The sequence below is a fragment of the Bipolaris maydis genome (genome assembly GCF_028858645.1).
Source record: "Bipolaris maydis strain C4 unplaced genomic scaffold PSV08scaffold_11, whole genome shotgun sequence".
Lineage (NCBI taxonomy): Eukaryota > Fungi > Ascomycota > Dothideomycetes > Pleosporales > Pleosporaceae > Bipolaris > Bipolaris maydis.
In genome coordinates, this window is record NW_027093867.1 from 1,670,031 (window position 1) to 1,695,100 (window position 25,070).

General features: G+C 49.0%; 10 protein-coding genes across 10 annotated transcripts; 4 read left to right on the forward strand and 6 right to left on the reverse strand.

Moving 5' to 3' along the window:
• Positions 1 to 387: 387 nt before the first annotated feature.
• On the forward strand, positions 388 to 3,849 carry PSV08DRAFT_404061 (ATP-NAD kinase-like domain-containing protein; the record flags this gene model as incomplete). The annotated part of the gene is made up of 11 exons (XM_066093668.1): positions 388 to 537; positions 684 to 880; positions 962 to 1,043; positions 1,106 to 1,282; positions 1,328 to 1,482; positions 1,527 to 1,724; positions 1,911 to 2,046; positions 2,104 to 2,169; positions 2,229 to 2,668; positions 2,716 to 2,857; positions 2,907 to 3,849. The coding sequence occupies 11 exons, from the start codon at positions 388 to 390 to the stop codon at positions 3,687 to 3,689; spliced, it is 2,526 nt and encodes an 841-aa protein (XP_065948747.1). The 3' UTR covers positions 3,690 to 3,849.
• Positions 3,850 to 3,978: 129 nt separating this feature from the next.
• On the reverse strand, positions 3,979 to 5,616 carry PSV08DRAFT_228308 (uncharacterized protein; the record flags this gene model as incomplete). The annotated part of the gene is made up of 2 exons (XM_014221705.1): positions 3,979 to 4,855; positions 4,907 to 5,616. The coding sequence occupies 2 exons, from the start codon at positions 5,614 to 5,616 to the stop codon at positions 4,045 to 4,047; spliced, it is 1,521 nt and encodes a 506-aa protein (XP_014077180.1). The 3' UTR covers positions 3,979 to 4,044.
• Positions 5,617 to 7,456: 1,840 nt separating this feature from the next.
• Positions 7,457 to 8,016, forward strand: PSV08DRAFT_364594 (uncharacterized protein; the record flags this gene model as incomplete). Its single annotated transcript, XM_014221704.1, has 3 exons — positions 7,457 to 7,743; positions 7,804 to 7,927; positions 7,979 to 8,016. The coding sequence occupies exons 1-3, from the start codon at positions 7,546 to 7,548 to the stop codon at positions 8,014 to 8,016; spliced, it is 360 nt and encodes a 119-aa protein (XP_014077179.1). The 5' UTR covers positions 7,457 to 7,545.
• A 1,549-nt stretch (positions 8,017 to 9,565) lies between these two features.
• Positions 9,566 to 11,024, forward strand: PSV08DRAFT_321186 (porphobilinogen deaminase, dipyromethane cofactor binding domain-containing protein). The gene is made up of 2 exons (XM_014221703.1): positions 9,566 to 9,983; positions 10,040 to 11,024. Exons 1-2 carry the CDS (start codon positions 9,647 to 9,649, stop codon positions 10,897 to 10,899), a joined length of 1,197 nt encoding a protein of 398 aa, XP_014077178.1. The 5' UTR covers positions 9,566 to 9,646; the 3' UTR covers positions 10,900 to 11,024.
• Positions 11,025 to 11,718: 694 nt separating this feature from the next.
• PSV08DRAFT_354385 (uncharacterized protein) lies at positions 11,719 to 12,510 on the reverse strand (the record flags this gene model as incomplete). Its single annotated transcript, XM_014221702.1, has 5 exons — positions 11,719 to 11,900; positions 11,960 to 12,191; positions 12,259 to 12,339; positions 12,393 to 12,410; positions 12,469 to 12,510. 5 exons carry the CDS (start codon positions 12,508 to 12,510, stop codon positions 11,719 to 11,721), a joined length of 555 nt encoding a protein of 184 aa, XP_014077177.1.
• Positions 12,511 to 14,477: 1,967 nt separating this feature from the next.
• On the reverse strand, positions 14,478 to 15,396 carry PSV08DRAFT_250032 (carbon-nitrogen hydrolase; the record flags this gene model as incomplete). The annotated part of the gene is made up of 3 exons (XM_014221701.1): positions 14,478 to 15,182; positions 15,231 to 15,323; positions 15,385 to 15,396. 3 exons carry the CDS (start codon positions 15,394 to 15,396, stop codon positions 14,478 to 14,480), a joined length of 810 nt encoding a protein of 269 aa, XP_014077176.1.
• Positions 15,397 to 16,677: 1,281 nt separating this feature from the next.
• On the reverse strand, positions 16,678 to 17,386 carry PSV08DRAFT_354387 (uncharacterized protein; the record flags this gene model as incomplete). Its single annotated transcript, XM_014221700.1, has 2 exons — positions 16,678 to 17,125; positions 17,178 to 17,386. The coding sequence occupies 2 exons, from the start codon at positions 17,384 to 17,386 to the stop codon at positions 16,678 to 16,680; spliced, it is 657 nt and encodes a 218-aa protein (XP_014077175.1).
• A 936-nt stretch (positions 17,387 to 18,322) lies between these two features.
• On the forward strand, positions 18,323 to 20,090 carry PSV08DRAFT_185058 (major facilitator superfamily domain-containing protein; the record flags this gene model as incomplete). The annotated part of the gene is made up of 3 exons (XM_014221699.1): positions 18,323 to 19,660; positions 19,712 to 19,878; positions 19,937 to 20,090. The coding sequence occupies 3 exons, from the start codon at positions 18,323 to 18,325 to the stop codon at positions 20,088 to 20,090; spliced, it is 1,659 nt and encodes a 552-aa protein (XP_014077174.1).
• Positions 20,091 to 21,104: 1,014 nt separating this feature from the next.
• Positions 21,105 to 23,175, reverse strand: PSV08DRAFT_228314 (PLAC8 family-domain-containing protein). Its single transcript, XM_014221698.2, has one exon. The coding sequence runs from the start codon at positions 22,737 to 22,739 to the stop codon at positions 21,252 to 21,254; it is 1,488 nt and encodes a 495-aa protein (XP_014077173.1). The 5' UTR covers positions 22,740 to 23,175; the 3' UTR covers positions 21,105 to 21,251.
• Positions 23,176 to 23,582: 407 nt separating this feature from the next.
• Positions 23,583 to 24,744, reverse strand: PSV08DRAFT_321215 (uncharacterized protein). Its single transcript, XM_014221697.1, has 3 exons — positions 24,495 to 24,744; positions 23,988 to 24,294; positions 23,583 to 23,938 (listed from the first exon to the last, which is right to left on the reverse strand). The coding sequence occupies exons 1-3, from the start codon at positions 24,665 to 24,667 to the stop codon at positions 23,705 to 23,707; spliced, it is 714 nt and encodes a 237-aa protein (XP_014077172.1). The 5' UTR covers positions 24,668 to 24,744; the 3' UTR covers positions 23,583 to 23,704.
• Between the last annotated feature and the right edge of the window lie 326 nt (positions 24,745 to 25,070).

Below are 25,070 nucleotides of genomic sequence, written 5' to 3' on the forward strand. Positions count from 1 at the left end.
ATGTATATATCCACTAGACAAAAAGATGTACCCAACAAGCAATTTTCAACCCGTAGAATTGCAATCGCAACAACATTCAACACCGTGAAAACTTTTCCCACGGCATTCATCCCACACAATCGCGTTGTGGAGTCACGAAAACTCTTGTCCAAAACCCCCACTAACCCGATCCGACACTAGCGTCACGGGGACCCCCTTGTCCATATACCTCGCCATCTCCCCCGGACGGTCGCGCGCCGCGCCAGCAAAACAACCCGGCTACTTACCGCATCATCTGCACACGCGCGAAACAAAGCATCGAACCTTTTTGCCAACTTTGCCCCCCCCCCCCCCCCCCACCCAAAAAAAAATCAAAAAGAAAGGAGCTTGGAAGGGGAGCTTGAAGAGATGGAAGCAGACGCGGATGGCATGGCGGAGAAAGTGCAATCGCTGAGTGACTTGGAGCTTGCGGTGCTGATATGTCTTGTTGCGGAGCAGCATTGCGTTATTGAGTGTGAGGTGGAGAGGTTGCGGGGGGTGCAGGTGGAGCTTGAGCTTGTGAGTTTTTTTTTTCCCTTGGTCTTTTTCTTTTATGAATCTGAGGGGGGGTGGAAGACAAGGAAGGAAGGAAGATGGATGGATGGGTGAGAAGGAAGGCGGAGGGGGTGGTGGTGAGTGTTTGAAGCTGACAGAAGAAAACAAAGGTAGCAGCAAAGGTGTTTGGACTTGCGTGTGCGGTGCTGGAATGTGAGGAGGGTATGTCGCTGGATGAGTTTGGGAGGGGGATTTTAGTGGATGGGGAAGAGGGAGGGGAGGAGGGTGGACGGATTGCGAATGTGGTTGTTGCGAGGGAGTTGAATCGGGCGAGTGAGCAGGTGCAGGTTCAGGCCTTGGAGGTGAGGTGAGTTCTGTGGGTGGGGGAATGGGACTTTTTGCTAATCGTCATGGGGTAGCTTATACGGGGAAAACGCAATTTCACCAGGACGGCAATCCATGCGGCACCGAAGCCGTTTTTGTTTATTGCGTTGAATGCGGCGGATAGTCCGAGGTTGACTATGCATTTGGTGGGTTGTGGCTTGAAGTCTTTTTTTTTAGAGAGAGAGAGGTTTGACTGACGTGGTTGCAGAATGACCAATTTTTCATTTCGCATAGACACCAAGTCGAAGATGGACTGCCGAATCTTGAGGAGTTGCAAGAGAGGGAACGCGGTTTTGATGATGGTGCTTCGATGTCTTCGGTGGTGCGTACGGTTCCGTTTATGGCAATGAAACATAAACCGCAGAGTGCATTGTTCACATCAGAAGTAAGTGTCTTGGATCGAGTACCTAACAATAACTAACAATTTCAGGATCTCGCCAATCTAGCAAAGCTTACGGCAGGAGTGAAGATGAGCTCAGAAGTGCGGGCATATCTATACAACATTGTTGTCTTTATGAGGCTACATCGTGCAGTTGCAGGAGGAGTGTCAGCGCTAGCTACAAGACACTTTAGCATGTTGGCGCAGTAAGTTGAGTGGTGCTTGAGACGAATGAAGCTGATTGTGATAGTACACTTGCCCCACTCCATGGCTTAGACTACATGTCGCCGTCCATGGTTGCACTGGCCGCTCGCAAGATATACCCACATCGCATCGTCATCACTGCACCAGAGGACGAACGCAGTATGCAATGGGGCAGCTCGGTGGAAGCGGTCAAAGCAGTGCTGGAAGGTGTCACGCCCGAGGATGTGATTGAGGAAGTGCTCGAGTCGGTTGAGGCACCGCTGTAGCAGTGGCACTAGGCAAGAGCTGAGTAAGAATGTGTGTTGCTCATCTCATCGGGGCGTGGTGGGTGTGATTGGCAGCCGGTGGGGTCGCAGGGCCTGCCCCTCGCAAAGTGGGACCGTGGCGGCGCGTTGATTCATGCAGCCGCCTCGACGTCAATTACGCACAGGGTACCAGCGAACAGACTACAAAACGTCGGCGGTACCTCGCAATCGTGCGACTGTTCTGCTGCCCTTTTGCGCGCTTCCACAATGGCAACAACCTACTTCGACCAGCTGAGTCCGAGCGTCCAGGGCGCAATCGAGGTACCTGACGCCCACCAGACGTCATAGCCATGCGCTGATACTAACTTCCTTATTGAGAGCGAGCTTGGGGACCAAGATTCCAAGAGCATTGCCAGCGTGAATAGCCATGATGATGCCTTGGAGGTGCGCATTGAGTTGTTTCCTGCTCTTCTTCTTTCACTCTCGCTTATAAACACCGGCAGGTGGTTTTCGAAGGCGGATACAACAGCCACCGCCGCAAGGCCTCACTCGCACCCCACCCTTCGGGCAAAATGACGTCGCGTCCGGATAACGAACGCCGCACCACCGCGTGCATTGTTCATTCGCTTCTCGAGAAGCATGAGGGTCTCCCTGTTAAGGACCATTCGCAGTCGTATGAAGGCCTAGCCCAGGAGCGGCGTGTCGACAAGGATGCGCACAAGGAGCGCACCCACGAGCGGGAGCACTCGCGGCTGTTGACCAAGAAGGAGCTGTCGGACATGGCTTTTGGCATCCGTGAACTCTCCAAGAAGCTATCTCAGATCCGCCTGAAGCTGCACGTCAAGAACATCTTCATACTCGGCAAAGCCCACGACGAGGGTCTGATCAAGCATTCGCGTGAGGTTACTGAATGGTTGCTGACCAAGGACTCGGCATACACAGTGTATGTTTCGAATTTGTGATGCAATGGGCAGCACTGACAGGAGACAGCTATGTTGAACAAACATTGAAAGATAATCACATCTTCAATGCCCAAGAACTTCTCGACAAGGACGGGTTCAAGGGGCGTCTCAAGTTTTGGACAAATGAAATGTGTGCGCAGAGGCCACAGACCTTTGACATCGTCTTGGCAGTATGATAGCGACATTGATCTGAACCGTACAGGACTAACAGTTCCACAGCTTGGTGGTGATGGTACAGTATTGTACGCATCATGGCTCTTCCAGCGTATCGTCCCTCCGACCATCGCCTTTTCACTTGGATCTCTTGGCTTCCTTACAAAGTTCGATTTCGAACTATATCCACAATCGCTTTCCCGAGCCTTTGCAGACGGTATAACAGTTAGCCTACGTCTCCGATTTGAAGCTACAATTATGCGGTCTCAAGCGCGCGATCCCAAGGGACGCGATTTGGTCGAGGAGCTCATTGGAGAAGAGTCTGAAGACCATCACACGCATTACTCGGATGGAACTCACAACATTTTGAATGAAGTGGTTGTTGATCGAGGGCCGAACCCAACCATGTCGTCGATTGAGTTGTTTGGCGACGATGAGCACTTTACTACAGTCCAGGCCGACGGGATCTGTGTATCCACTCCGACGGGATCTACTGCATACAACCTTGCAGCCGGCGGCTCTCTCTGCCACCCAGACAACCCGGTAGTTCTCGTGACTGCCATATGTGCGCATACGTTATCGTTCCGGCCAATCATCCTACCCGATACCATTGTACTACGATGTGGTGTACCCTACGATGCAAGGACAAGTTCCTGGGCCAGTTTTGATGGAAGGGAAAGAGTCGAACTGAAGCCGGGCGATTACGTAACCATTAGTGCCAGTCGTTTCCCGTTCCCGAGTGTGCTGCCGTTGGATAAGAGGCGGACGGACTGGATCGATAGTATATCGAGAACTCTAAACTGGAACAGCAGGGAGAAGCAGAAGGCATTTAAGGAGTGGAGCTCATAGAAATAGATGCTGTTAAGAAGGATGAGAACTAGTCATGTCCAGCAAACTAAAAAGAAAAAAGGGATTGTCCGATGAGGGTATTTGGCATTATTTGTAGAGTTTACTAGTGTATGAGGTCCATGCAAAATCTTCAACAAGTGACTCTTGACATCATGCTCGTCTCTAGTCTATCCCGCCCCCCTTCCTTATTGTCCTTTTCGCAATAGTCGAGAACAAGTGTTTTATGCAGTGGTTTATTCGACATGCTGAAGACAAGAGAGGTTAAATCATGAATTTGAGAGAGTCTTTGAAATATAACTCATGTAAAATTAAATTTAGATAGTATCTCAGCGAACATGGCACACGTGCTAGCTTTCTAAACAAACAAGGGCCCATAGCCCGTTCCCTCACCCCTCTCCACATCCGCCTCCATGGGCCTCTCAAACTCGACTCGATTCTGCGCCTCGCCCTTGCTAACCGGCAACGGCATCTCCCTCCACAACGCCTGTATCCTTGTCGCACTGTCGAGAAACCTATGCTGCAAGCCCTCGTAATCCTTTACGGTAAGCTGTCCGTCTCGCTTTTGAAAGACGCCATTGACCATGACGTGTTTGATATCGCCGACATTGGCATGCAGCATGATTGCAGCAATGGGATCGGACCAGCCGAGGAGGCTGGGGGCGCGGCCGTTCCAGACGAGCAGGTCTGCTTTGGCATGTGGGGCCAAGACACCAATGTCTGGGCGGCGGAGGGCGAGGCCGCCGTTGCGAGTTGCGAGGAGGAAGGCCTGGTTGACGGACATTGGGTTGCGGGCGGGGAGGTGGCGGCGGTCTACGATTTCGGTGAAGAGGGTTTTGCGGGCGGTTTGGAGCCAGAGGCGGGCTTGGGTGAGGATGTCGGAGGAGAAGGTGAAGTGGGTGTCTATGCCGAGGGAGGCTTGGTCCATGATGAGGTGGCTGTTTGGGTGGAGGTGGCCGTAGTGCATTTCGGATTCCGGGGTCGTGGAGATGAAGTGGTTGTGTTGGCGGAGGAGCTGGGCGTCCGTGGGGGTGTGGTAGCTGGCGTGGGCGAAGATGATGGGGATGGAGGTGTTGAGGAAGTTGAAGGGTTGGAGGACGGAGGGGAAGTTGGGGGCGCCGTAGACGCCGCCATTGGCGTGCGTGGTTAGTACGGATACGTTGTGTTCGCTGATGCTTGGGTCAGTACTTGTTGTAAATTTCATGCTGGAATTCACTTACATTGCTAGATCCAGGATAGATTGCGTTTCGCTCTTGTTGTCGCTGCTGAAGTTGTCGTACGAGATTCCCAAGTTGGTAGGTGAGCCTTGGAAGCGTTCATCCCTGGCTAATTCTTGGAAAAGCTTTGTTTGTCCTTGGATTGTAAAGTTTGGATAGTTTTCAAAGTAGTATGCGAACTCAGCTCGGACACCGCTTTCAAACGTGGCATTCAGTGCTGCCATGGCATGTTCTGCTGACCATGTGCAGTGCGGATAGTCGACAATAGTCGTGACGCCTCCGTTCAGAGCTTCATACAATCCGACCAGCTGACCAATGTATACATCGTCGGGCGTGAATGTTGTAGCAGCAGGCGAGTCGGTGCCATAGCGTTGGAAGTAAGTCATGAGAGTGGTATTGGAGCCTAGGGTCTTGAAAGCCGTCTGCCAGCTGTGGCGATGGGTGTCGACAAAGCCTGTTGATATGATGTCGTTGGTGGCATTAACGACTTCCAAATCGGAGGGTAGGGTGCCATTGTATGATGCTGAAAAGACAGCGGAGATGGTGTCGTTTTCTACAAGGACAGAACCGTTACGGATGACATCGAGGTAATTGGCAGATGTATCCCAAGTGATTACCGTTCCGCCCTGAAAAAGTGTGGCAGCACTGCTGAGGGTAGCATGTGTTAGGGCATTAAGAAGCCCAAGCCGGGACACAGCGTAGCCAGACAGCATTTTGAAGGATCTCAATTGCAACTTGATGTGTCGAATTCAACTGAACTTCGCATCTTATACTGCATCGTATTCTCCTCATGAGACGCATAACATCATATCACGTCTGCCGATCTGCGAAAACAAGAGTGCTGGGATAGCTGCATGTACATGGCCGATGACGTGAAGCCAAGATGAGTTTGACAAAGAGATTTGTGTACGGTCCCTCTTTTCACAAACTCTTGGACCAGCAGAAAACGTTTGCAGAAAATTCCAGTGGAGCCCGGAAAACACAAAAGATGGCAGTGGAGAGGAGAAGACTTGGCAGGCGATGACGCACAGGCCAAGGTGGTGGAGGAGTTGGTGTGGTCCCAACTAGGCAGCAGGTCACGTGAGCGGCGCACGGATCCCTTCCCCCTGGGTATAAATAGAGGGCGTCGGACCGTGTTTATTCCTCATACTTACCTTCTTGCGATGGCCCAGCTCAAGCTTTGGGTCCATCTGATAGTCTCGTCTGCATTGCACAGCGCGGTATGGGACTGTCACGAGCTTCCTTCGGGAATCTCGGCGGGGCAATTTTTGCTGGTCGGCTTTTGAGCTTTTCATTGATGCCATCGCTTTGGCGGTGCTTTGAGGAAGGGCACTGCGAGAACCGATTCGACACACCAGAGGCACGCATGTCCAAGGCCCGTATACGCGTCGATAACTTTCATCGCTTGTACTCGATAGCGCCAATTGGACGCGCCAAGTGAGACCAATGTACCCGATACGACGCGTCAGGATGGCGGCGGTACTGTCGACCTTCACGCAAACCACCAACCACTCCAAGGACCGTCCCGACTGGATAACGACAGAACATCCGGCGACGTATTTTCCTTTTTGCTTCTTCGCCAATCAGACCCAACTCCATAGCTACAATAACAGACGGTGAGAAGAGGTGCAAAAATCCAAAGACAACGTTCATCGACTTGTCTTGAGATTGCAGAAAAACTATAGTGAAGAGACGTGGCCATGTCCAACCGTTTGCTGTATCTACGCGTCGATATGAGTAAAGTTGTGTTTGAAAGCCTCCGCGGACCCCCAGTACATCAATTACGTCACTAACATCTGCGTCAGCACTCCCAGCACGATAGATACATCTAACATCACAATTACAGTGACAGGTGCATGTACCATGACAATCAACCACTCAACCAAACAACACAATTGCATCGTCATCGAGCTCCAACGGAATCAGAATTTGAAAGAGAACCGACCGCTCGTGATGAACAAGACCTACAGCTTATGTGAAGCAGTGTTTCGATATGGCGATTGGATTTGATGTTATTTCTACGCAATCTCCGAATCTTGTTACAAGTACTCGTTCACTGCACCTACTTCGGTCCCATGGAGGTTGTAAGAATCCGAGCGGGAGTAGTGAACACCGTCGTGGGGGCTCTCGGGACCGACATGTGGCAAACCACCGGCCATATGCAGTCTTCCGGTCGTAAACATCTGCACCAGTCCTCTCCAACCTCAGCATCGCTGTCTTGGGCCCAAAATTACGTGTTGGCGTTCCTCAGGCCAGCACGTCATATCCGCCATCAGATTCGCGTAGCTCTAGCTCGAGTCCGCGGAATCCCGTACAACGTCTCTAGTGAATGACTACATTTCGTCACAATTAATGCTAAACTGGAGATAAGCGAGACAGCTATGCACCGCATTCTCCCATCGGGGTAGGGCTGCCAATCATCACTCGCATTCAGCACTATTGTTGCTGCCTGGATGTACTCTACTAGCGATCGAAACGAGTGTGATTTGAAAGCATCTTCATGATGCGTTGAGCTCCAGTTGTAGGCAAGATGGCGCACAAGCAGCCGCTCACAGAAACGTCATCCAGCCATCTATACGTACATAAATCTTCATCTTAAAGATTTCCTTGAGACCATTCACCACCATAAATACTCATTCAAAATGCTCTTCACTCCCCAAATCCGCACCATCTCACGACCTTTGATCCGACAGATACCCGTCTTCAAACAAACTTCCATCAGAATGTCTTCTACCAACGAGCACGGCCAGGGCGCTTCCCATGCCACTGGACAAAGCGCTGTCCCCGGCAAGGTCCAAGAAGCTGCTCCCAAGGGCCTTGAGGAGTCACTCCCCGAGAGCGTAAGTTTTTGACATTTGCGTAATTGTTGACTTGGGGCTCTGCTAACATGGTCATCCTAGGTCCACCCCACTGGCAGCAACCCAAACAGCCAGTCCACAAGCAAGACCCACGCCCTCAACGACGGCGAAGACTCCATCGTCCCCAAAAAGGTTCAGGAAATCGTTCCCGAGTCCGTCGAGAAGGGTAAGCATCCAAGATGACGTTGAAATGAAAAACCGCTAACTTTGACAAAAGCCCTCCCCAACTCCATCCACAACACTGGCAACAAGTAAATCCTTAATACCTACAGAACGCGTTAATGCGATGAGATTATGATACCACCACATGTCATATGTATATAGCCTGAATGAACAAAGAATACTGCATAAGATAAGTCGCACTGGTGTTAACCATGGATAATGTGCAACCTTGATTTGCGCAAGCAAATGACATGTAGATTCTGAAAGAATTCTTTGGGGAGACTTGGTTCCATTTCTCCCATGTACAAGTGATTTATAAGTATTTACAAGTAGGAAGAACTTTTTGACATCTGAACCCTACCTTCATACAAATTTTTCTTCTTACAACCCACTGTACTTGCAAACGCTAAGATATGAGCACGACTCATTGGGTGATTGTCCTACGCAGCAGTACACAGCACCGTTGTTACAATGACAAGTGCCCACAGGACATGTGATTGTGGTAGGACAAGAGGTTTGACGCGATTCTAACAAGGCTCGGGCTTCGAGGCCTGTGAGGTGGCTGGCAGGCTGTGGTATGGCGGAGGCGATGGTGGCCATGAGGAGAGAGAGGATAAGGGACTTCATTATGAAAGATTGGCGTTGGCTGATCTTTAGGGGATTTTTCTTTTCTTTTCTTTTCTTTCTTTCTTTCGATACAGAGATATTTGAAGGATGCGTGCTTAGAGTGATTGGGAGTGCTGTAGAAGTATTGTGTGTTGGAGATGAAATTGAGAAATTTATACCTATGAGCCTTGTACCTCTCTGAATATCTGCGCGATAGATAACTTGTCGAAAATTTGTTTCACAGCTAGAACATGAAATGATTCGACCAATTATGAATTTGCTCATCGGTCAAACGACTGGCTGCGGTCATGTATGTAAACCTACTCGGCAGACGCTACCTACGTTAAAATGGGCAGATTGTGTAGCATAGTTTATTGGTAGAAACTTTGAGTTGAATAGACCATCCTCATTGATTGGGCTGTACCATTTGAACGTTGTACGTGTGGGCTGACTTTACCGGAAAGAATACGGAAGGCATGGCACCGCAAAAGTTTATACAGTGAGAGAACGCGGATGAGGTGAGACGATGGAAACACTAGTGGTAGAGGGTAGGCTTACCTGCAGTAGGGTTGTCAAGCCGGGTAGGTTCCGCATCACAACCCTTGAGTACTCCACGTCACAGATTCAAGGCCGAAAAGAGAGCCGTATAAGCATAAGTTGAATTTAACTACTAGGCAAGAGAGATTTTGGTATTGATAGGTCGTGGCTATCAGTACGACGGAATACCCGGATTAAAACAGCCCCATGTTGAAATACATCTACCATTTGCGAGGAGCCGCATTCACCACGAACTACGTAGTTGGAAGCAAGTATTTCATCCATAACAGTCATAGAGTTTTACGTATGGATTGATATGTGTTAAGAGTCATTAAATCATTCTATAACAGTTGTATACAGTTACATCTGATTCACACTGCGCTGTTTTGGCGGGAGTAGTTTGTCTCCGTGTACTTTGTCGGACTAGGAGCATGGGCGTACCTGACGCTAGCGCAGAGCCGCGGCCAAGGTGACGTTTGTTGCCCCGCCACCCCTCCACATCTTCAACTATTTTTCTAACCGCCATCACCATCCCCACGTCGCGACACCCGTGACACGACTCATACCGAGATAACCCAAAATGGCGTCTGCTACTGCTGCTGATATCCAGGGACCCTCTCACCCAAATCCAGAAGGGCTCAACACATCCGCAAGCACCCAATTCCCTCCCATTAACATCGGCACACGCAACTCCGTTCTTGCCCAAATCCAGGCGCGTGCGGTTGAAAGAAGTCTAAAGGAAGCGAATCCTCAGAGGACCTACAATGTATGCCCTGTAGTGGTTCAAGGCGACAGGGACAAAACCACGCCTTTGCAACAGTTGAGCCAAGGTGAAAATGCAAAGAGTTTGTGGACCGGAGAGTTGGAGAGCATGTTGGAGTCGGGCGATCTGGACATCATTGTGCACTGTCTAAAGGGTATATGGGCTCATATCTGGGATTAATCTAGACCTGAGCTGACGAGACCGAAATAGACATGCCTACTCAGCTACCGGAACACCTCGAACTCGGCGCTATTCTCGAACGCGAAGATCCCCGCGATGCTCTAATTATCTCTCCCCGTCTACCCAAAGAAACCACGCTGGCCACACTGCCTCAAGGTGCCACCATTGGAACGTCGTCTGTACGCCGAGCTGCGACACTACGAATGCTATACCCACACCTGAAGTTTGCCGATTTGAGAGGAAACGTTGGTACGAGGCTAGGTAAGCTCGACGCCGAAGATTCGCCGTACTCGGCTATCATCTTAGCTGCTGCTGGTTTAAAACGCATGGGTCTTGATAACCGCATCACGCAATACCTGAGTGGCAGCAATGGGGGTATGCTGCATGCTGTTGGCCAGGGCGCTTTGGCCATTGAAATCAGAAAAAATGACAAGGTCATGAAGGAGCTTTTGAGCACTATCCGATGCGAACGGACAACGAGAGCGTGTTCAGCTGAGCGGACACTATTGAGGACCCTAGAAGGAGGCTGCAGCGTACCTATTGGTGTTGAGACATCATGGAGAGGAGGGAAAGGCTTGGCCGTTGGTACACAGCCAGCAAAAGACTACGACAAGCATGGAAATGCCATGGAGGAGGAAGAACCAAATCTTGACGATCAAGAGCTTGTGTTGAAGGCTTTGGTGGTCAGCGTCGACGGCAAAGAATCCGTCAGATACGAGGCTGCCCGAAAAGTTCGCAATGCGGAAGAGGCGGAAGAAATGGGAAGGGAAGTTGCCAAAGCGCTGATCGAAAAGGGTGCGGATAAAATCTTGAAACAGATCAGTGTAGAGAAGCAATGGGCAGCCAAGAAGCAGCTTGAAGAGTTGAAGGCAAAGTCTGTCAGCTCTTAAACTGCGAATTGTTCAATGGAGAATTAAAAAGAACATTCACAGGATGTTGATAGCGCATACGACTAGTGAATGATGCTGGCTACAAAGTTCCCAAAAAATTCAATACTTGAATCTTATGTTGTCAACATACCATGATTGAATACTGAGAGACCTTATATAAAATTGGAGACCCCAATAGACTCAAAATATAGAAAGTAGACATTACACAGTGCTGCGAGTCCAACAACTTTCTAGTATCCGGCCTCAAATCTCAATCTCAGTACAAGAAACCATTGTCTCATCCAAACACACACACACGCACACAGATCTCAGTAGCTCACCTCCCCCCAGCAAACAAAAAGGTTCCAAAATGTGCGAACGACACTGGACCCAGTACCTCCACTGCAACCACGAACACCTCCCCATGAGACACACCTACCGCTGTCGCCGCGTCGACGCCGATGCACGGCCAGAGTCGTGTCCCGTGTTCAAGAAAGTACGAAGGAAGATCAAGTATCCAGACATGTGTGATGATTGTCGCGATGCCGGAGTCGAGGTGGATGAGGGGTACAAGGCTGGGAGGTATGGGTAGGCTATGGTAGAGGATGAAGGATGTGTTCAGGGCTTGTATGAGTAATTGAACTGAATATCTTTCCAGATTTTTATGACGTTCACTGAAGTATGTTTGTTTTGATATCGTCGAAAAGGGAGTGTATGGTGTGCCTAAGATAAAGATGTATCGCCTAAAAGCTATGCGTATAATCCCCTAACTGATAAATTATACGTCCATCACAGGCAAACCATCAAACACCCCTCCAAGATTATAGTTTTCGTGGCAGCTCATCCAAAAAACTCCTCACCAATCGTGATGTCCGTCTCGGTAGCGAACACCTTCGATATCTTCACTCCTAGCAAGAACTTTCCAGGTACGCCAGAATCAGAAACTGTCTCCGACGCCACAAACACCGAGTCTTCCAAAATCTTGTACTCCGACTCGCCCCCTTCAAATTCCGGGATAAGAACTGGAAATGACTGTTAGTACAAGCTTTGCTGGGGGTTTGGCGTCATCGTCAATTTTTACCTCTATATACAGTTCCGTATGGGACCTCGAGTCCCGTTGATGCGTTTCCGGAGATAACTGGCAACACGGCCTCATTGCCCAGTTGTACTCCACCCATTCTCATCTGAAAGGGTGCAGAGCCATCGCTTGGTGTAACTGTTCCGCGGAAATTTGGACGGCTGGTCCCGGCAGCCTCATTCGTGGTCGCGTAGTTGACCGCGGGCGTCACCGAAGCGGTGAATTGGAAGTCAAACTTTGAATGCCGAGTTAAGCCACGTTATGCTACATGTTTGATGCCTGAAGATGCATCAACCTCTTACCTCTGGCTCCGTGTACAGTGTTCCGCTTTCGAATTCGAACAAGTTTAGTGCGGCGCCGAAGGAATTGTGGCCTAGAGGTTTCTGTGCAATGGCAGGTCAGACTTTGTTTCTTTCAATTAGTTAGATTTGCTTACGACTGTATTGACGGTGGCCTTTTTCACAGAAATTGTCAGTTGGAAATTCTCAAGGGATGGTTTGTAGCCTTCTTACATTGAAGTAGAGCGCGGGTACTAGGTAAGTGAAGGGATGCATGGTTGATTGTAGAGCAGGCTGTACTGAGATAGCGGTGATTGTTGTGCAAGTTATAGCAGACGGTGCTCGTACTTATATACATCATGGTTACTATACGTCGGAGCTTCTCGATCTCCAAGCTGGTACTGCCACAGATTGCAATGCTGCTAAGGACGGCCACCCTGACAAGATGGTGACTTCATCATCTTAAACTTGCTTTAGGAATTTCTGCTTATCATTTCTGCATTAATGTGCAGGAACTCGAGAAAAAGAATGGAGAAGAAATTCTATTGCAGGCAGTCAAGCACTTAATGCTACATAATGATCATGTAAAGCATGCAAGGGGATCAATCCCAGCTTTTGCGAGCAGCATCCGATTTGCCAGATACAATTGATATACGAAAATAGATGCGACTCGGATACATCCAGTCCTGGCTCGTAGAGATCTTCGTTCGCTATACGGATCTCCTGACTATGCCTCAACCTTTTTAGTGTGGGCATATATAAGATTGCTTGTGCACAAAGCTAGCCGTTCATGATATATCCGGAGAGAAATCCCACCTCCTGAACCCACTCATCCATCTTCATCACTGTCAGTATCAGTACCATGATTGTTATTTTCTTCTTGACCGTACAATGCATGCATGAGAAGGATCTTCTAATGCATCAGTGACTGATGGGCGTCTTGCTGTATAATTTCATTTTTGGGTGACTCGAATTGCTGCAGTGACCATTACGTACCTTCCCGATGCAGGCCATACATATGCACCGCCAGCTCACTCACGAAGACTGAGAAAGATACGGTCACGATCTAGAAGGAGTATTATTGGTGGAAACGGTCACTGGATTTAAGCGCTAATAGCATAGCTTCCAGCAGATGCTGGCCATAGCGTGTCAATGTCATGGGTGAGTACGGTGAAATAGTGTGGCTAGGCTTGAGTAAGTGTGTATAGCCACGATTGTCCCAATGGCATCAGATCTTCGTCCTCAATTTCAATCCAAATAACCTGGCCCGATAATCTGGTATACTGTAGCATCCGGATCGACATACGCTAGCTTGTCAAACGTGGCGGGCACATCGGGCCGCGTCCTAACTTTCCGTGCAAGCCCCTCATACATGGGTTGCTTGCACTTGACCGATCACGGGACGTCCCGAATCCTTACCCATACTTTTTTCAAGCCATCCATCCATTTTCTTCTGTTAGTAGCGTGCTATGATGTGCTAATGCATACTTACTTTTTGCAAGATCCCACTGTAGATGACACTGACTAGTGATATCTTCTGCATAGCCGCAGTGATCGACGTACCATCGACCTAACCGTGGACACATGATCTTTTCCACGGCAGGAGACGGTTGAATACGTTTTTCCAATGAATGTGGATTATGAGGCATGGTCCGTGGCATATTATTTGTTTTTGTAGGCACCCTCGTGCTAAGATCAACCTCATCTGACCAACAGTCCTTGCACCGAAAAAAAACTGCACTTAGGCTACGAATTGTAACTGATCGGCCGTATATTATATTGAATAGAAAATACAGCACAATCTGCCGTGAACAGCCGGAGATGCATAGGGAATGCATCTTCCAGGCTATAACATGGACAGTTGCTGGGAAATGTCATTACCGTGATTTTACGAGCAAAGCACGGCACACTTAATGTGCAATGCATTGAGTTCAATCGAATTCTAGTGACCCCAGATTATAGCAATCATGGTAGCATTAATGATTTTAGTTTTGGTTGTGAGCCATATGATATAGACACGAGGTGTTTGGATTCACCTTGCGGTGGGATTGAAAGGTTGAACTGAGCTATCAAGTTTTTCAAAAGAATTCCATTTGCCTACGTATAAGTCCAAGACTGATATGTGCCAGTAGCAACTCTGGAAGTTCTACTGGGTTGGGCTTTTGCTGGCTTGAAGTCACGTTGTTGAGTCATACACATCCCTATGACAATTAATTGTTGCCAACAAAACGAAGTCAACATACTTACTCCCTTTTCCTCAACCTCAAGCTTTGCCTTGCAAGTCTAATTTGCTCCGGATCAATATCTGCATAGAGAAGAACATTTTCTTCACTCCCTAATTGAGCAATAATGCGGCCCCAAGGGTCGATGACAACGCTGTGACCATAGCTTGACCTTTTTTCGTTGTGTTGTCCAACTTGATCTGGGGCTATCACATATGCCTGACACTCGATTGCCCTTGCCTGGAGGAGTGGAATCCAGTGAATTTTGCCCGTGTCAGGTACAAATGCAGAAGGGTAGATGAGCACCTCAGCCCCCATGCTGACAAGCTTCTGTGCCAGTGAGGGAAAGCGCAAATCGAAACAAATCATTGCACCCGCTTGCCCTACTGGGGTCTCAAAGGGGGGGAGTATGGACTCGCCAGGCTCGCAGAAATTGCTTTCTTGTATCTTGGGGCCATCCAGAAGATTCATCTCGAGCATGTGCACTTTTTGGTAACGATGCAGAACTTCACCCGTGTCACTGATCCATATCAATGTATTTCTCACGCGTTTGCTCTTGATATCGGCGGAGGGCTCATGAATCCCCACTGCGATAGACAGCACGTATTCTTTCGCCTGTTCTTGTAACCCTTGGACAAATACTGACTGCTCTACAGATTGGCAGAGCTCCAAAGATCTTTTCGTGTTCGAGCATATATAATCGGACGCTTCGGGGAAGAATATAGCCTACACAGCGTAAGAGATTGTCTGACATAACCACTCTTGACGACATACTTGCGCACCCGCTTTCGAAGCTTGTCGGACCAGGTCTTTACTGATAGAGAGATTCTTTTCCATTGACTCGGCAGAGCGAATCTGCGCTACAGCCTGTATAAAGTGCAAAGTGTAAGATAAATTAAATGATCAATTGAGTACCTATCTAACTTACAATTTTGACCATATTGAATATGAGTTCTCGAGACTTTGGAAATCTGCAGTTAAAAGTTATGATTTAGCAACCGCTTTCGAGAATCCCTCATCGTGAAATGAAGTATCGTAATTGTAGGCAATGATGGAATTCAAGCGCGTCATGATAAGTTTGATTTGCTGACAGCTCTGTTGTGGCGTCTGAGTTAGCTCATAACCTCAAAACATTGTTCAGGCGAAGCTTGCATGGTGCATATTCATGACGTCTGATATTACAATAGCATGCAGGATGTATGTGAAGACTGGTGGCTACGATGATGCTGTAGTCAGAAATTTCATCCTCGCATGCCCTCCTGAAGTCGACTGTGACATAGGTGATGTCATCGACGTGGCATATCGCTGCCACAAAACTATGCATCGTTTTGTATGGCTAATCCTCGTGTAGACGTTGCCGCTTGGGACAACCCATACAAGTCAGTGTACCCTGGTGAGCGTCGGGTTCCAATGCAGCATCTGTCATATCGCCACCGATGGCGTTTTGTATGATTTAATCTTGGAGGTTTCTGCCTTATCATTCATTATCGGCAAGTAGCAGGATTTGATTGGCATGCATCCTGTCGAATATTTAGCTACATGTTCTAAGACCGTTGTAATTTTAGTTCATTTTCATATAGCAAAATAGCATTCATCATTCCAACCACCCTCATTGCATTCTTTCTGATTTCTCCACCTGATCAGTTCGCTAAATATCATTGTAGTCGAGTCAAAGCTGACAGCTAGCACTGAGAGCACTAGGCCGAGTACCGTAGACCACGTCTAACTACGATGCCGGTACTATGATCGGCCATACATTGCCGATGTTCACCGATCCATCGTGTGTGCTGTCAGCCTCAAAAGAAAGTATCGAATTCTATGTTCATGATCGGTGAGCACGACACGCTAGTGTAAAGGGTGTGACTTGGCAATGTTGCAAGACAAAACTTTCCTAATCAATAAAAAACATCGTGAAAGCGGAGAACCATGAATTCACTGACATATTATGCTAGCTCATGGGTCAAAAATATTGTATATATGCACAGCCATTGGAGGAAATATATGAAGAATAATAGCCAGTAAGGAATGTTACCAAAATCATATCACACACCTTGTTTTGGAAATGGAATGATGCGATCACTCCTCCTTATTCTTTTTTTAAACAAAAGTCTAAATTGCAGCCGATTCGATTGCATGAATCGATGCAGAGCGCTGCTTGCACACCAATAAATCAAACTCAGTGTGGCTCATCGTTACTCCATTCATTAGTCTACCAACGTGTCTAGATCTCATGCATAGTTGAGTGAACCCTGACAATACCCTTCCACCAATCTTTGTACTGCTCCAACAGCTTAGTATTCTCGTGGTGCTCTGGCGATTCCCTCCACTCCAAGTGAGCCTGCATGGAGGGCCACCCCACAAGCGCAAACCACACTAAACATTCATCCTCAGTACCAGGCGCCACAGCCATTTGGCGCGTCCACCCTCCACTCGCTGCTTTAAACTGATCGCCGCGTAGGCTCATAATGTTATCGACCTTTTTGTTAAAATTGCTCACCCAGCCATCAGCATGCGGGAAATTCTTGTCAAAGTAAATAGTTTCGACCATTGTGTTGCCAGCGATCTCCGGATCAAGTGGCTTTGTCGGGAGAGGCGGCAGGAAGTCGACATGGTAAACGTGCACAGACTGGATGCTATTGAGATTCTTGAGCTTCTCCATTATCGAGTCACTGTATACATGTGAGTGAAGTGCAGGTACTACCGATCTAAGGGATGACGTACCGGTCCCCTGTTTTGGACTCTGAGTTCCAGTTCAAAAACACCCGCAACGTCGTTTTGTCTTCGTCCTCAATGCCCCAGAAGCCACGGGTAAACTCGGCTGCGGCTCTAAAGTCGTGTAGAATAGCTTTGAATTCTCCGGCGTCCTCGAAGAAGGGACTGGCCGTGTCCATTGCAGACTTGAGTTTAATAACGATGATTTGGGAAGTCATGGGAGCACCTTGCTAAGCAAAGACCGATGATTTTTGAGATGTGAAGTTGGGATTCAAGTGGTGAAAGTGTGAAGTTTCGTTGAATGTTGCTGGCTTTCTGGAGTGATTTCTATCGTTTAAAAATGAAGCTTCGTGAGCTCTCTTTGCTACATCACGAAACAATGAATGTGAGAATACATCATGGGGCGTCAGGTATGTGGTGAGAGCGACTGTGAAGTTACGTCAAAGGAGGCACTCACTGATGCACTATTACATAGTGTTTGTCGCCTTCGACAAACACCGACGTATGTGCACCTCCGTCGCTATCTGTACTTTGTATGTTGAAATAATGCAGGATTTCAACGTCAAGAGCATCTAATCGTCGGCATCGGATCATTCGAGATCTACCAACTGATGCTGACGTGTACCCTGACCATTTGACGAAAATCCAGAGCACCTGGCGTAAGATTCCGATCTCCGTTCGTTTTTTGGGTGCATTGAGCGATGCGTGTTCCGAGACCGTGGGGTCACATGGATTGCGATATAGCGTGCGATGATCTTCTGGACCAGCGGAGATAATCACACTACTACGAGCAGTGCACTAAGAGACATGATGTCGATGGTGCAGCTACAACCCTGCCTTTGGGTCTGATCTACAGAACAAAGGCCTGTAAAGGTTATCTGCCACCGAGAATAAAGAAGCATTTGGTCTTCACACGCTGTTCCATCATGTTTCTTTCACACCATCACGATAACCTACAGATATCGATGATGGTCCGGCATAGCTATCAGAATCTTGCCAGCAAACGAGATTGTCGTGTCTTCTACGTGGTCGGAGGAAAAGAAAGAGAGACAAATAGCTAAATCTATAAACTCCCCCAGTTAACTACTCCCAGAATCTTGAGAACAGCTCACACCTCCAACCAAAACCTTGAAGCCTGACCAGACCTCGCAGCAATGGCTGCCCTCATCCAATTCAACGCCATCCACGCAAAAACAAAAGAACAACTCCGAACTCTCAACCTCACCTCCACCCCTCCCCCCATCCAACCCCACCTAAGCCCCTACGAACCCCCCTTCGAACGCGACCCAAAAGCCTTCCCACAAGACGAAGAATCCCACGACCCCGACGACGACAACAACACCCCCCCTTACACCTCCCTCCCGGGCATCTCCCTCCAAGCCACCAACTCAGGGTCACACTTCTACCTCGTAACCTGGGACTCGGCCTCGGACCCGACCAACCCACGCAACTGGTCGCTTTCCAAACGCCTAAAAGTCCTCTTTCTGCTAGACCTCGTCGCTGCCGTCGTAACAACCGCAAGCTCCATCGAAGCCCCTGTTGCTCCACAGAGCGCTGCCTTCTTCCACGCTTCAGAATCCGTACATGCGTTTTGCAGCACAGGGATTTATCTCATGGGGTTCGGCCTGGGCTCGCTGGTTGCAGCACCGGCGTCTGAGATCTTGGGGCGCTACCAGGTGTATCTGTACTCGCTGGTGACGTGCGAGTGCTGGCTCATCGGTGCAGCGCTCGCGCCGAATTTAGCCTCGTTGGCGATATTCCGATTCTTGGCTGGCTGTTTTGCGTCTGCACCGATGACAGTGGCGGGGGGTAGTATGAGCGATCTGTGGTCGGCGCGGGAGATGACGTGGACGTTTCCTGTGTTTGGGGTTGTGGGTTTTGGCGGGCCCGTACTGGGGCCTGTGATTGCGAGTTATATTGGGGAGAGCAAAGTGGTGAGTTGGCGGTGGGCGGAGTGGATAATTGTGGTTTTGACGGGGGTTTGTATACTAGTTGTTGCGGTGGCGATGGAGGAGACGTATCCGCCGCAGCTGCTGAAGTTGAAGGCGAAGCAGTTGAGGAAGTTTACAGGTGACAGAAGGTTTAAGACGGCGGAGGAGGATGAGGATGAGGGGCTGGGGAGTAAGCTCAAGAAGAACTTTACTCGGCCGTTTCGTCTGGCGCTTGAACCGATTGTGGTTTTGCTAACGTTCTACAATACGCTCGTGTATGTGGTATTGTTCACGTTCCTCGTGGGTTACCCATACACATTCCAAAAGACGTATGGAATGAGCCAGGGACTCAAGAACTTATGCTTCCTTGGCCTGTTGGTTGGCATCCTGCTATCGGCAGCCCTCATTCCCTTTATTTGGACAAAAACAGAGCGGCTGTGCCGTGAGAAAGGAGATGATGGCTCGGGAAAATCGATTCCCCAGGAGTCGCGGCTGATGTTTGCAATGTTTGGGGCACCATTCATACCGATCGGGCTCTTCTGGATGGGCTGGACAAGCTATGTAAGGACAGAGACGCACATGCTTCTTAACCGGTTTATTGACGTAAAACAGGAAACTATACCAGTTTGGTCACCACTGGCTGCCTCGGTTGTCATTGGTTTCGGTACGGTATGCATATTCATGAGCACTTACCTGTATATCATCGACAGCTATCAGATGTATGCTGCATCTGCACTGAGTTTCCAAACTACTGTGCGCTATGTCATGGCCAGCGTCATGTAAGTTACAAGTTCTAGATGTTCTCTAGAGACTCTTTACGAGACTGATTGAAAATAGGACAATTGGCGGTACAACAATGTACAGGGACATTGGAACGCACTGGGCGCTGACCGTGCTTGGGTGTATTGCCATAGTTGTTACTCCTGTTCCATATGTCTTATACCGCTACGGCGTGATTATTCGCAGAAAGAGTAAATTTGCCGTTAGATAGTTGCGACACCAATATCAGTAAACAAAAAGTTCGTGCGACATGTTAGATTATATCGCTTGACTTTTTCTCTCTATTTGCTATATAGCGTAGTTATTAGAATAATTATTTTAACAAAGAATAGCAGGGTATACTCTAACCTACTAAAATTAGATATTGAAAAAATTAACTTTATAGTTAAAGTATAGTTATCTCTTGACTTTTTTCCCTCTGTTTGCTATATAGTGTATCAGATGAATTATCTCAGAAAAGAATGGCAGGCCACACCCCAACCTGCCAGAATCGGGTATTAAAAAAATTAACTTTACAGTCAAAGTACATAAGATAGATAATAATAGGTTTAATAATTCCTAATCTATATCAAATAGACTAATAAGTACTAATCTTGTGAAGTTGAGTAACTAATGAGAAAGTATAATTTGAGTTGACTACAACGAGAGTAATAATGAAATCCATCCATCCTTATATCTTAATTACCTCTGGTACTACCATCCCGTCCATCCCATCTTTCTTCATCTTGGCGGGATGTTTGGGATGGCATGCCATCCTAAGGCCCACTGCCATCCCATCCTTAGTGAGATGGCACATCACGTGACTCTAAGCCCCGCGATAGCCATTTCCTTCTGACGTGGACGTCCATAGGCTTCTTGCCGTCTCGTCTCCTGTCAAGGAGAGAATCCTTCGTGTTACTTGTAACATAGAGCTAGAATAGGCGCTTACGCGTAGTAATTAATTTAAATATCTATAGTTATAACTAGTTCTAATTAAACCTAAAATTTTGTTTTATAAAAATGTTTCTAAAAGGCTAGAGCTAAGTTAGATCATAAAATTTTCCTAGTTGACTTTCAACCATACATTCGCGACGTTGATGATTGCAAAGGCGTGGAAGCTGGGCTGAAGTAAAGTTTGAAGATCGCAATTACAGCAACAACACTAACATCCTAGATTGAATCACTCATGAGGACCGCTGAAAGAATGTGCAAGCAATCAGGAAAAGTACTTATGATGATGAAAATGTGCGTAGAAATGTTGTTGAATAATCTCAGAATACAACAGGTTATGTTACAACTAAAAATGACCGTGGGTATCGTAAAGAGAGCGAATGCGCTTGAAAAACGAACATAGAAAAGGTTCCTGGATGTCTCTGATAACAAAAAAAATAACTTATTGCTGTGGTTTGTACACCATGCCGCCACTTCTTGTATAAACATCAGTGCTTGCTGGTCCGGCCCACCGCCTACTCGCTTCTTCCCTAGCCTTTACTTCCCTCTCATTTTGTACAACAACGCAGCAGCAACAGCAACATCCTCTTAGTAAATCGCTGCCAAGACTACCCTTGATCTTGTATGCTCTTCGGATGCGAGTCCGCTGTAGCATAGGAAACAGCCACCATAAACCGCACGACAGACCCATGACGATGCAGTGTCCGTTAGTAGTGCTGTGACCCAACATGTCTGTCGGATCATTCTTTGCAGACTTTTGAGAGAGGCGATACGAAGTTCTTCCGTAAACGATGCAGGGGCAGAAAAGACCGGTAAAGCATGTCGCCGGTTCTGGCCTACATGCGCAAAGGCCGTTTGACCATTCGTGAGAGCTTTCAGATTCCATGTTTGGATGCGAAATCTGACCCGGTTGGTGTGCAGCAAAGTCCAGGCCGTTGGGGCCGTGGGCAGCATCCGGAGAGAAGACAGCATGCATATTGTTGGTTTGGCCTGTTACGAAGCCATGAGGCGAATATGGTTCGTGCGCATATGATGCTTGATTCGTAGGCGACGTAGCAGCTTGTCGTGGTTGCTCTTTGTGCATGGAGTTTGCTGAAATGGGGGTTATGGGTGCTTTTTGTGGTAGTGGTGATGTCTGATGGGTTCCTGATGGTGGGGTAGGTGGAATGGTAGGCATAGTGTGCACCCGGACGTTTGTGTTAATGGGCGATAGATTGCTCATTTGCCGTGCGTGTCTGCTCTGCTGTGTATTTGCCTGCGGGGCTTGATGGACAGGTTGCGGATGTGGTATTGGCGATACAGGAGAGTATTGTTGAGTTTGTGGATGTGAAGAATGCTGAGGCGAGACTGGCGACACAGGAGGCTGTACTTGCTGCACGTGAGAGGGCTGCATGTCAGCCGCACGAGATTGGGGCGGAACAACCGGAATTTGCGCATCGAGCATCGACTGAGGGCGCGGGTCGATTGGTGTGTACCCCACTGGTGACGTCGGAAGAGATATGGGCATAGAATGTGGCATTGGAGGGTCACTTGGAGAGGATGTGTACACGAATGCGCGCATCTCTGCCGGCGTCTGGGCGTAAGAGAAATGACGTGATGCATCTATGTCGACGCGTTGCTGTGGCTCTTGGTGGTGGTGGTGGTGGTGGTGGTGTTGTTGTTGTTGTTGCGGTAGTGGTTGCGGCTGATGATGCTGATGCTGATATTGCTGTTGCTGCTGTTGTGGTTGCTGATATTGCTGATACTGCTGTTGTGTTTGGTACTGCTGCGTCGCAAGCTGCTGAGGCTGGTGCTGTTGAGCTTGCTGCTGTTGCTCTTGATAGGGTGGGACCTCGTCGTCCAAGGGCTGCTGCCATGAGAAGCGGGTGTGCTGTCGTGAAGTCATCTGAGGCTGAGCTTCCTGACTTCGCCCGTAATTCCTGGGGTCCATGTTGTGCAGACAGGCTACAACGAGCGTCTTCTAAACCTGGTGGAGTGGAATGGTCGGCGAGCGGGTAACGAGTTATATCGATGGTGTACCCCAAGATGGCATTGATTTCAGGTGCAGTGAGTAGACGGGACTTATGGGATAGCTGGCTATAAACTCTTGAAGCGTGGGATGCGGAGCACGATGAAGCTGGGGGCAAGGAGGCCTGATATTGGGGCCAGAGGTCTGTACATCGAGTCCATAGCTGCACAAGTCCCAGCCCGAGCAAAAGGCCGCCCTGAAATGGAGCCGCTTCGCGCTCTGGTTGGCTCTTGGCCGTGCCTCATGTCGTAGGCGAGTGGCATTGCGAAAGCAGATTCGCAGAGCTCCCGCCGTAAGAAGGACCTCTTTTTAGACGTGCAGTTGAGGCGCAGGCGTGGCCAATTGGAGATGGAGTTGACGTGTGACAAGGTTGTGGAGCGAGATGGTCGGCGCTTGCGGGAGTCTCGGCTCCACAGCGCCCGGCCAATCAGCTGTTTGCGTCGTCCACTCGCGCCTTTGCGGACCGCTGTGGGGTGGCTCTGACCCAGGCACCTTGACGCAACTGGCGAGCAGTGTTGGCATCATCCCAGGCCAAACAAACTCACGCACAGCCTCAGTGGCGGCCATGAGCATATGTTTGAGTCAGTCTTGATCCTTTCAACACGGCTACTTGAGGCCTAGAACTGCCGCTCACAACGACCCGCTTCACCTGCCTACGTACACCTTCACTGCATGTCTGCACTGCCAACCAGTCATTTCGCGCAAAGATGCCGATCCAGCTTCCTCTTCACCTGCTCCTCGGCCGACGCATGTTTGGAAAGACAACAGTAAGTATCCATGTAATTGGTTGATTTGATAACACACATTATACAAGGGAGACGACGTGCATGGTCGCCTCGTAGCTTCTCAGGCAATCCAGATGGAGAGGATATGAACATGTATCATGCTTATGCGTCCTTATCGACCTTGGTCTTACCACGCTCCTCCTTGTTTTCCGCGCCAGGACGATCCGTCGAGACGGTTCCTTGCAGCTTAGCGGTTTCAGCAACGCCCTCACCCTTCTTGCTCTTCTCGGAGTGCTCGGAAATCGGCGAAGTGTGCTCAGTGTTGTCGTTGGACAAGCCTTTTTGCTTGCCAGACGTCTCGTTGGTGCTCTTGGTCTCCTCTTTACGAGGGTCGGCCTACACACGTTAGCATCGACAGTCGCTTTTCGGTCTTGGGTCTACCAACCTTGTCAGACTCATCGGGAGACTGCTTGTCCTTTTCCTCACTGTTCTCCTTGGTGGGCTTGGAAGGGTCCTTGTGCTCGCTCTTTGGCTTTTCCTCGGACTTTTCCTCGGATTCCTTCTTGGGCTCTTCCTTGGGCTCCTCCTCGGGCTTCTCGTCCGTCTTCTTTACGGTCGAATCGGTACCATGCTTGGGGGCATCTCCTTCGCCGTGGGGTTCACCGAGAGGGTGGTGTTCGGCACCGTGGTTTGTATCTTGGTTGAGGACAACGTAGAGACCGACACCAGTGCCGATGACAGCTGCGCCTATCCTTGAGGATTGTGTTAGCATGTGCTCGGCTAGGAAAGAAGTGCTCAAGAGGTATGTGCATGTCCTTGCCAAGAACTGTGCCGGCTCTTCGGACACACCAACAAAAAGAAACCCATCGCAGTTGAGCTTGCTCCATCGAGACTGTGTCCACAACTGATATACATTCGTCTGGATAACAAAATAAAGACATCTTCGACATACCATGGGACATCACTGCTCTTAGTTTCACCATGTGAGCCGTGGCCGCTGGCGTAGGTTCTGCGCTGCACAGCTCGTTGCCATGGCTGGAGCTCGGCGGCGCGGATATACCTGGTCGGGCGCGCAATTCGTGCGAAAGAGGAAGCGCGGGATGCGGAAGATCTTAAGAAGGACATGATGAAGCTTAGGCAGGCTAATTAAAGCTCGCGACGGGCAATTGATAGGAGAATCGTAGTTATGATGCGCGTAGAGTAAAGATCAGGTCATGAAGGCGAGAATTAATGGGTACGTCACTCGAGTGCGCCTAGCCCTACCGGCTCTAGCTGGTCACGTGCATGTGCGGCGACACGGCAGAGCGTACCAGGCCGGACATTGCGCCATCGCGACAGGTGACTTCGTCTTGCAAAGGAACATGGGACTCGAGCTGACTAGTTGTCGCGTAAATCGTCTTTTGTAGCACTGTCAAGTTCATCGTTGCGAGGGATGCATTCATCCGACACTCGTTCCGCCGTGTCTTGACTACTAGTATGGACACGACGGCCGTGCGCATGGTTCGAGCTCTCTAAAGCAACGCGCAGG